The sequence below is a fragment of the Physcomitrium patens genome, chromosome 22, assembly GCF_059467195.1.
Source record: "Physcomitrium patens ecotype Gransden chromosome 22, ASM5946719v1, whole genome shotgun sequence".
NCBI lineage: Eukaryota > Viridiplantae > Streptophyta > Bryopsida > Funariales > Funariaceae > Physcomitrium > Physcomitrium patens.
In genome coordinates this window covers 4,625,246-4,635,435 of record NC_143431.1, presented here as the reverse complement: position 1 = coordinate 4,635,435, position 10,190 = coordinate 4,625,246, and the positions used below count along the sequence as shown (strand labels likewise).

At 43.8% G+C, this 10,190-nt stretch overlaps 2 protein-coding genes across 2 annotated transcripts; one reads left to right on the top strand and one right to left on the bottom strand.

Moving 5' to 3' along the window:
• Window positions 1-376: 376 nt before the first annotated feature.
• LOC112275172 (uncharacterized) lies at window positions 377-2,427 on the bottom strand. Its single transcript, XM_024505287.3, has one exon. It carries the CDS (start codon window positions 2,272-2,274, stop codon window positions 898-900), a length of 1,377 nt encoding a protein of 458 aa, XP_024361055.1. The 5' UTR covers window positions 2,275-2,427; the 3' UTR covers window positions 377-897.
• A 61-nt stretch (window positions 2,428-2,488) lies between these two features.
• Window positions 2,489-10,056, top strand: LOC112275171 (DNA repair protein RAD4). The gene is made up of 17 exons (XM_024505286.3): window positions 2,489-2,663; window positions 3,378-3,428; window positions 3,592-3,666; window positions 3,846-3,946; window positions 4,082-4,240; window positions 4,512-4,715; window positions 4,999-5,091; window positions 5,446-5,538; window positions 5,700-5,825; window positions 6,070-6,119; window positions 6,386-7,177; window positions 7,422-7,556; window positions 7,757-8,033; window positions 8,185-8,379; window positions 8,501-8,659; window positions 8,872-9,081; window positions 9,354-10,056. Exons 2-17 carry the CDS (start codon window positions 3,386-3,388, stop codon window positions 9,744-9,746), a joined length of 3,105 nt encoding a protein of 1,034 aa, XP_024361054.1. The 5' UTR covers window positions 2,489-2,663; window positions 3,378-3,385; the 3' UTR covers window positions 9,747-10,056.
• The last annotated feature ends 134 nt before the right edge of the window (window positions 10,057-10,190 follow it).

The following is a 10,190-nucleotide window of genomic DNA, read 5'->3' as shown; positions in this document are numbered from 1 at the left end:
TACTAAATTACTATTACTAATAGTATTATTTTCAATCAATCACTGTAAACATATGCCTCGTCCTAGTTCATAATTTAGTTCATTCTCTTGATTGGAATTTATATCGAATGCTCACATCTTTTATCCAATTTAAGAGCCCTTTGTTTCTTTTTCTTCCTCTCCACTAAGTAAACTTCGTTTGAAACTGCCCAACCAACCAGAAGCATTGATCATGGAAGATGTCTGGCACACGAGACAATCAAACTATCATACTCCCTCATGGATCAAAATATAAAGATGGTCAGATTTCAAGTTCCAATGAGCAATGAATATATATATATATATATACATGTCCATCCATCCTATTAATGTTGTTCGAGTTACGAGTGCAAGCGAATGATACAAATCCATTTGGTTTTAACTGAACATCACTGCACAATGTGGATTCCATATCCATTTCTACAGCTTCAGAAACTACATTCAGCATCATCGCTACATATTTCCATGTTCCTGCACCTATGCTGCCTTCATCCTGCTGAATCCCACATCATTGAAGCCTAACCAAAGGCGATGCAGAGACATAAATAACAGTACTGTGTCATTCCTTTACTGATACCACAGAAAGGCAAATGGGAGAACAATTGTGAAGCTGTAATTTTGCAACGTACCCAATCTTGCTGGATTTTGATGCAGCTCCCAAGAACTGGTTTCATGGTCTGTAGAATTGTAATCACTCGTCAACTCCTCCGTGGTCCGGAGAGTAAGTGCTTCAAACAGCAAGAGATCTGTCCCAACTGCATTCTCTAACTCGCTATCCATAAGAATGAACTTCAAGGTATTTCAAGGCTTTGATGAAATAGACTCAGCCTTGTGAAGGATACTTATCAGTGAGTAAAACAGCTCGATTGATTTCGAACCTCATGAGACGGCCAGCTGCACCCATGCAAACTCTTCCACATAACCTTCACATGTAGAGTCTGACTTGTTGCAAGATGCAGCACACGAATAGACAGCAATAGTGGCCCAGTCCAGAGAGTCATTGTCCGTCTCGTTCTGCACTTGCAGAAAATAGAGCAACTGCGGCAGCAACTGAAACTCAAATATTCGAGGTCCTCCACAGTTGAAACAAGGGGTTATGTCACTTTGCTTGGGCTGGCCTTCAAGTGAGGGCCACAAGGGCTTGGCACCCTGCGCTCGGCAGTATCTCAACACTTGGTCGGGTGCTCCAGCCAGCCGTGCCTGAAAAGCTGCCCAATTTTGTTGCTCGCGAGAAGACTCCTCCACATCTTCCATGTCAGTAGCAGTGAATTCTTCACCGTTGTTTTCTCTTCGAATTTCGTAATCCTGTAGCAATTGCTGCGGGTTCCTTGACGTATTGATGGCATCACTAGGCATGCTGTCTTCTTCTTCTCCTACGATGAGCTCCACCTCGGGCCATATCTTGTCACTGATGGCATTAGCGATGCCGGATTTCAGCAGCGTGTCTGTAACCCTAGTAATCACACCCTGGACCATGGTTCGTACAGCGTCTGTCGTGGAATTCTCTGGGTTCTGCACAAACTTGAGTTCGGATTCTTGTTTATTTGATGCTAATTCTGCTTGCACAACACGACAAAACGAATCGTGGCCTCCACGCCAATGCGCAAGCTGGTGCACTCGGGAACAATACCTAGCCTGCTTACACCCTCCACACACGCTAGTCGCTTTCCAGGCACCACACCAAGTGCACACAGGCACTGCTTCGGTTGCTGGTGAGCTGTCTCTACTAGGAGGATCGTAATCGTAAAACCTATTGGTACGGGGGAGCTGCGACCGAAACACCTTAACACTTCTGCAAGGTCTCTCCGGGCTTTTCTTGAGTTGATGATGCTGGTCTTGCTGCAAGCATGCCATGTTGGGACAAACGAAGAGAAAGAGGCTTCTGTGAAACACTTCTTCTCTGTAACCAACGTCGTCAATCCCAATGGGCGCGTACACTTGCATGAGAAATCCTAAAGGATTGTCACAAATTCCACATTGAGTGTTGTCTCCCTCAGGTATGTTGATAGGATCCAGCCAGGCCGGCGTTCCACCAATCTTACACGGGAAATGCTGCCTTGCCATCTTCCATGGCTCCTCCACCGCCTGCACGAACCCAAGAGTCACCATCAACTCCTCATCGTCACTGTCGTCCTCTACATCCTCTTCTACACCATCAGAGCCCAATTCGAAATCCTCCCTCTCGGAGTCATCTCCCAAGCTCATAGCAAACACCTCTGCAGACAAATGTACCGCACTATTACGATCGTCTGCCATCTTTCCCAACTCACAGAAAAACCTGGAAAACCCCAACTCTGCATAATTCCTCCACAAGCTCTCCAAGAGTGCGGAGTAATGTGATCTAAAACCCTAAACCCAGGAAAACGGACGAGACAATTTTTTCGTTCATTGAACGAGAATTGTCGACGTCGCCTCCTCGGTTGTGACACCTGAGAAAAGCGGTGCAGCAGTTCCAAGCACTGCGCTGGGCACTCAACTTGGAGCCTCGCCCCCATCACGGGAGCTTCATCTTCACGCTTGAGCTGGGGGACTTTAGAGCATTGGCGAGTCCGCAATTCGAGTCTTCTCGTTTGCTTCCGGTGGTACACAGTTGGCTCTGCAGGAATTTGGCAAAAACTGAAGACGAACCAGTGGCAATCAAGCAGGTGAGTTCACCTGTGGGATTCATGGTTGAAGGGGTTTTGCAAAAATTTCGTTCTGAGCGTCCATGGCATTCTGTAGTAACACGTTGTTGGGAATTACGCGACTTGTGAGGGTTCGATAGAAATATTTCTTGGATCTTCTCTCTGGAGAAACTATATTGATCAGACAAGCTCTGAAGAATTGTATGAAAGATGTGTAAACCCACAGCTACAGTGTTCGAAGAGGTTTCTTTTCATTGTGCAAGAATACATGGTTATTGAATCGAACGTTTCAGGACTATGAAGGAGATGACAAAGAGCAGCTTGAAGGATCCAGATGGTGTTTTGAAGTGAAATATGCTAATTAGGCTCTATATGGGATTCAATTTAGGCTATTGCATACCCTGTCGAGCTACTCTTTCCATGCTTGTTGTTGCAAGGATATACATTACGTTTTTCACTTATTAAAGACGTCTTGAGCGCATCGGTTTCATCTTTTCAACTTGCAGAACGTGCTACCTTTTTCAAACTCAATCTGACGTCATGTGCTCCTGTAATGCGATGAGCATTGTGTATTAGGACGCAAATACCTATAGTACTTTTTTCTCAATGATAGTTGTGAAAGTATTTGCATCTCCACGTTGGGCTTCTGTTTGAGTGATGCGGATCGTATACTTCATTTGCTTTTGCAACTCTTTACGAGTGACTAGCTTCCTGATTGTGAATGATGACAAGTAGGCCAATTGATGCGGACTCGACGGAGCAAAAAATCTCAGGAAGGAGATTCTGGTGAGTGCATTCAAGCGCATTTCGTTCTAGATTTCATAGAATTACTAACGTGAAGAAATCCTTTCTTGGTAACAGATCTGCAAGAAAATGTTTTACTTTGTGGGTAACATTCTTCATGGTTGTCGCGCATGAAAATGGTTGTGCAACTTGCTGGACTTTGCAGGCTTAGATAGCCTCCTCAGGAGCTTGCATGAAGATGACGCTTCAGCTCGCGGTGGAGATGGCACCGCTGCCCCAGGTGCTGGTTATCGTGTACACAGTTAAACTTAAGTTTTGCACTAATAAATGCAGGACTTGGTACACGCAACTTATTCTTCTATTTCTTGTTTATTATTGTGTTCTTCAAGAGTTCATACCTTTAGACATTGCTGTATTTCTGGGTCAGGGTTTTAATTGGTGGAAGCTATAATTTTGTAGATACTTTGGCGGATGCGTCGCGTCATACTGTGGATCAACTGCTGGATCGGGTTGGATCTAAACGGAAAAAGCGGGTTGGAGTTTCATCCAGGGCCATCATTGTGAGTCCTTTAATCGTTTCCTCATTACTGAGCAAATTTTTTTGTACTGTTATCTAGGATCTTAGCTTTTTGTACGTATCTCAATTTATGACACGGAACAGTACTGAATGAAAAGAATGCAACTTACTATGGCAGGATTTACCTGATGGACGGGGTTCTCAGAGGAATACTCCCAAAGTAGTTTGTGGAATGCGTGCACGGACAACTCAAGAGCTTGAATCAAGCCAGCGAAATTCTGAACCGAGCACGTCTGAGCCGGCAAGCGCCAGTCTTTCTCAACCAGTTGAAAGACAGGTTTGCTCTTTATGGCAGATCATCCACATCAATTCTGCAGTAATTGAGGACAATTTGTCATTAAGATAATTTATGAAGGAGGTGGACAAACGGTTGCTACATATTATGAAGATGTCGTGAGGAGTGATTGCGAAAAGTTTGTAATCGTGTGTCTCTTGTAAGTGCAAGATGTCGTTTAAGTTTAGAAGCCAAGTCGTATTAGATTTACCCCCAATCGTTTCCTTGTGGCTGAGGAACAAGACATTGATAGTGTGGACATTTTCGTTATCAGGAGGATAACGACAGCCATGTTCCATGTGATGAGGACTTCGATTGGGAAGACGGTGATGATGGGACCCGAATTGAAGGAGCTGATGATACTATTCAGAAAGGATGGTCTGGAAAAATTACCTTCGACGTTGATAACAGTCCTGGAGAGGAATCGGAAAAGAGATCGAAGAAGTTCAATCTTCGAAGGGCTAATGCCAATGACAAGGTGTGTTATTTTACAAAATTATTACTTGCAGTCGGACTATTTCTTTGGACGAATTTGGAAGAATTTTCCATTTCACAAAGCAGAGGATCACCGGTTAATTTATCATTCTGGTCTTTCCAGGTGATTAGTGATGATATCAACTTGAAATGGTTATGACGTAGTTAAAGTTAGTTTCATCGCAAGTATTTGACCTTCGTCCTACCGGGAGCAGAGATGGGTCGGATATGTGGGGTTTGTTTAGACCCAGATGTCCAGACTGACCAGTACTCATCAATGGTGACAGGAATTTGCTGCCCAAGTACATATGGCACATTTGCTGTGTTTGTTAGCTCGAGGAAGGATAGTATCTCAATCAAGTGATGATTCGCTACTCCAGGTCAGTATCGCAGGTGTTGAAATTGCATATATTTTTATGTCAACTGCATGCTACGACCGCATCGTGGAAGTTTAGAGAGGAAAAATTCATGAGTTACGAGTATTGTGTTATTGTTATTGCGAACGAATTTGAGCAGGAGGATACCATGATTATGCGTGACAATTAGCAGCAATCGTGTTAAGAGTATGCGGTTTAATGTGTAAAATTCATTTGTCGAACCATTGAACAGGTGACTGATTGAGTTTTGCATTGGTCAAGTTTTGTGATCTGGAGTTCTGTTCTTCAGCATGATTCAAAATGCAAGTATATCAAGTCGATAGTTGTAACACTAATGGAAATACTGGATTTTGGCAGGCTGCTCTTGTTTCTTTATTGCCCCCCCGTCTTCTTCCATCTGCTGATGCGGACAGAGTAACAATTGGACGCGTAGAGCATCTAGTTAGCTGGGTGAGTGATTCGATGTCTCATGCTGTGAATTAGCGCTCTTGATGTCCCACAATCTGCAACAGATTTTGCAAATAGCTCAATGGATACTGGATTCTGTTTTGAGTTTTGTGTAGCTTTCATTGTTTTTCAAACATAATTATAACCCCAGACCTACTTTGCAGTTTAAAAACCAATTCCGATTGCTGACGCCTGATGAAGGTCCATCAAGACTCCACAAAGAGGATGCTGAAGCATTGGAATCACGTTTGCAAGAAGTTCTTCAGAAGCAGTGTGGCTCAGCAGAAGAGGTATATGTAAAGAGAGGGAGGGAGCGAGAGTTGAAGACAGACTATTCTTCCTTGACTTTTAAAATCTTCTCTGGTGTTTACCTAGGATGTTTTACCTGCTCTGAGACATTTCTGCACGCAATGTGGCGGGATTGAGCGTCGCACATGATTTTCTAGGTTTTCTCTTGTTCGCTTGTGAAGTATACAGAATTACTTATTTATCCTTAAAGTATCCCTGATGACCCGTTTATTGATTGTTTGTCAGCTTGCAGCACTTTCGGTTGCAATGTTCCGAGGGCTGGGTTACATTTGTAGGTACGTCTCTTAGGGACTTGTCATGTAAATCTTAAGTCCATCATAAGACTACAGAATTGTGAAGCTTGTATTAGCCTTTTCGTGTATTATTCCTAAACCAATCGTTGGCATGTGAGCTGGATATTTAAAACCTTGTGGTACACGTTGGCACATGCAATCTTATTCACATCGAGTTGGTAGTCACTTTCAGTGAAGAGAAGTTACTGTTATTTACCCCGGAATGATCTCTTTTTGAAATCGACAACTAAGCTACACTTTGTCTTCAGGTACGTGACGATACTGGATGTTGCCTCCATTAAACCTGATGCCGAAAGTCTTGAAGCGTCTGTTGATTGGGATCCCAGTGCTCCGTTCTGCCATTCACGAATCGGGCCTCAGTTTCAGTTTGAGTTGAGGCAGCAGGTTGCAGAGCTTAGCAAGGTTTTAGCTCGTCCTGGACCTCAAGTATCAACAAACACTTCTAGTCCAATGGGTGAGATTCTGGCGATGCCATCTGGAGATACTGGTAGAAGAAACAGTGGAGGCTCCACAGCTAGTACTCCACCTGGAGAGAGGGGCCTTGATGGTTCTGGTCGCGGCGGTGGTCGAGGTCGAGGTCGAGGCCGAGGTCGTGGCAAAGGGAAAAATATTGATGACGAGTCTCCACTAGGGGCAGGTGCAATTAGTAAGACCACACCAGCTAAAAAGGGACGACGACGCACAAAAGCAGATAATAATGTTAAACAGGAAGAAAGTCCTCAGACTGTAAGGCGAAATTCGAAAAGGAAAGGGGATGAAGAGTTCGAAGCACAGCTAGCCATGGCACTTGCTGCCACTGCTGCAGCTGCAAAGGCAGAGGCCACACAGACCAGTCCAGCCAGCAATGGGAAAGAGGAGAGCAGCGTCAAGGAGCTTTGTTGGTCACAACGACGGGACAGTACCGAAAGCAATGGAGGAAAGTCCAAATTATTTGAATTTGGGGCAAAAGGTGTTAGTAGTGGGTCTGTATGGTCCTGGAAGATGGGTCCCGTGTTGCACTGGGCAGAAATCTACTGTGGAGGCGAAGGCAGCACTGGAAGGTGAGCACACAACTTGATCAACAGCGAAGCTTTCGAACTTGTTCCTGTAACCGTGATTTTCTAATGTGTGAAAGTTACGTGCATTTATAGAATGTTAATTGGCAAGTCTGTCTGGGAGGATATTGTTGTGGGGCACACGATTGCTTTGATGAATGCCGACGTTTGGCTTCTGAATAAATCACTAATCCTCTGAGCCAAGTTGGCTGTATTTACGCTTTGATCAGAAACTGACTCATCACTACAGGTGGGTACACGTGGACGCCACTAGAGGGATTGTAGATGGAGCTGCACAAGTGGAAGGGCAAACAGCTGCGTGTCGATCACCATTGCGTTATGTTGTTGCTTTCGCTGGTGCTGGAGCTAAAGATGTGACACGCAGGTAATGTCCTCGTGATTGCAATAACTTAAGTCCTATCAACGATATTCCTCAAGCTGGGTATCAGTTGGCAGAATTAATGTGAAAGGAAACAGTAACATTGTGCTTTCTAAATGAAAATTGTGATGTTTACATGTCTTCTGAATTAGATGAAGCATTTACAATCTTGCTAAATTTAGCATGTATTGGGTGGTGGTTTGCAGGTACGTGAGCTTGTGGTCATCTGTAGAACCTCTCAGGGTGGATTCAGAATGGTGGGAGTCGACCATGCTTCCTCTTAAACAACTGGAAGCAGCTGCAACTTCTGGACCTTCAGTGATACTTCCATCCTCAATGTCCTCGCAATCTACCTTGGGAAAAAAGTCAGAAATCAGCGATAAATCTGCTGGAAATTTGCCTCAGTGGACTCCTCGCGCTGATCGAGAGGATATGGAATTGGACACAAAGCTTTTTACGGAACCTCTGCCAACTAATCAGCAGGTCAATTTAAACCAAGTTACAATTAGTTTCCTGAGTATTTTATTCTCTTCTTTTTCATATCTCGTGAGATGTTTTATCTGGACAAAATGATATTAATACGATGTTTCTGCCAGTGATATCTGTGATTCATGTGCAATTTTCTAGTGTATAGGCTTACAAAACTCATCACATTTACGTGCTGGAGAGGTGGCTTAAGAAGTATGAAATCATATATCCAAAAGGTCCAGTGCTGGGATACTGTGCTGGGCAACCAGTCTTCCGGCGGAGTTGTGTGCAGACGTTGCATACCAGTGACAGATGGCTTCGAGAAGGTCGCAAAGTTAAACCGGGGGAGTTGCCTGCTAAGGTGTGTGATGTTAGAATTTTTTTATTGCCCTAGCTTCATTTTCTTATGTGCATGTGTTTCTAGGTTTGTTTGTGCAACAGTGCTTGTTCTGGTACTAAACTCACTGTGGAATGGATTATAGATAGTTAAATCGCGAGCCACACCAAAACAGAGCACTGGCGATGCTGAGGACTCAACACAGGAGGAAGGCAAAAAGGAACCCATCATGGCCGAGTTGTTCGGGGAATGGCAAACTGAAGAGTTTCAGCTTCCTCAAGCAGTTGGTGGGATTGTACCGAGGGTAAGTTTTATTTTTAACAATAAAAATTATCATCGATTGCAGATGTATCAATTGTAACTTAATAAAATTACCTTTATATTGTCTACTAGACACACCGAAAGATGTCATAATATCGTGATAAACTGATTTTGGTGGTAACACAGGAATCCAGTGATTATCTTACACTAAGTGTCTACCTGGAGTGTTACTGAAGAGCTCTTGTCTTGTTTCAGAATGAACGGGGGCAGGTGGATGTATGGTCGGAAAAGTGCTTGCCACCCGGCACTGTACACTTGCGGTTTCCTCGACTGGTTCCTGTGTGTCAACGTTTAGGAGTTGATTTTGCACCTGCTATGGTAGGCTTTGAAATTCGCAGAGGGCATTCGGTACCAGTGTTTGAAGGACTGGTGGTATGCGAAGAATTCAAAGACGCAATAATGGCGGTAGGTTACGAATGCCAAAGTATGGAAGACGTGTCTTCCGTGATTGTTCGTTGTCATGTCTCTGATGGTGTTTCTGAAAAATCATTTTGATGTGGGATCTAATAAGGTCATGTTGTTGACTTGAGTGTGATGTCACTTAAGTCACCAGAACTATAGTTGGCTGTTATCTCCAACATGATGCACACCATTCACCAGTACAGCACTGTTTTTTCTATTTTCGTTGTTTTGACTCATAGAACTTTGCATTGATTACATTCTGAGACTTTCCACAGGCGTATGCTGAATACGAGGATCAACGAGCCATACAGCTTCTGAAGAAAAGAGAGGAGCGAGCAACGATCCGATGGCGCCAGCTTCTGCTCTCAATCGCCACTCGGAAACGTCTGCGAGAAACGTACCAAGGGGACCCTTCAGAAGAAGCTGCAGCTGTCACCACAAAGCAGAAAATTTCTCCCGAACCTGCATCAAATACAGTCCAAGGTGAGAGTGTTACTAACTTGTCTACTTCGCCTTCCAAGGAAGACACCAGTTCCCAAGCAGCCGAGGCTGCAAACTCTGCACATAAGCATCACTACCTGGAGGATAATGAAAGTCACAATGCAGAGACTGGCATCACAACAAAGCGGTGTCGATGTGGATCTATGATCCAAGTAGAGCAGATGTAGGAACTGAAGATTTAGAATCCTTAATCTTCATCAATCCTAGGCAGATTCTTTGTAGCTTAGATCTCTAGCATTGAAGAAAAACTCTTGGTGATTGGCAATCTCCAAGTCAGTGTTTCTTTATACAATCTCCTCACAGCTATTTTTATTGACAGCTACTGTGTGGGGGGTGGGGGGGGGATGAGGGAAATCGTCCTGTTTTCCTTCACAATTCTTTTGTTCTCATGTGATTGAATATCGGCAAATGTTTGTAATTGCCACATTCAAGTCAAAGTTTGTCATTCTTCCTCATGTGGAGGTGTTCAGGCTTGAATTCATTGATTTTCCATGAATTGATAAAAGCGAGGATGATGCCAGTCTTGCCTTCACTTAGGCATATGCAAAACTAAGAAGCTTAGACAAAATTATTAAATTGTTGAACTTGAAGATTAACTTCTAAGCTAAATC

Bases quoted from the DNA above. Each gene is read 5' to 3' on its own strand.
- LOC112275171 (XM_024505286.3), top strand. From the start codon at position 3,386: ATGCGGACTCGACGGAGCAAAAAATCTCAGGAAGGAGATTCTG. The intron at 3,947-4,081 runs GTGAGTCCTTTA...TTACTATGGCAG, and splicing joins TTTCATCCAGGGCCATCATT to GATTTACCTGATGGACGGGG. The intron at 6,120-6,385 runs GTACGTCTCTTA...CTTTGTCTTCAG, and splicing joins GGGCTGGGTTACATTTGTAG to GTACGTGACGATACTGGATG.
- LOC112275172 (XM_024505287.3), bottom strand. From the start codon at position 2,274: ATGGCAGACGATCGTAATAGTGCGGTACATTTGTCTGCAGAGGTGTTT.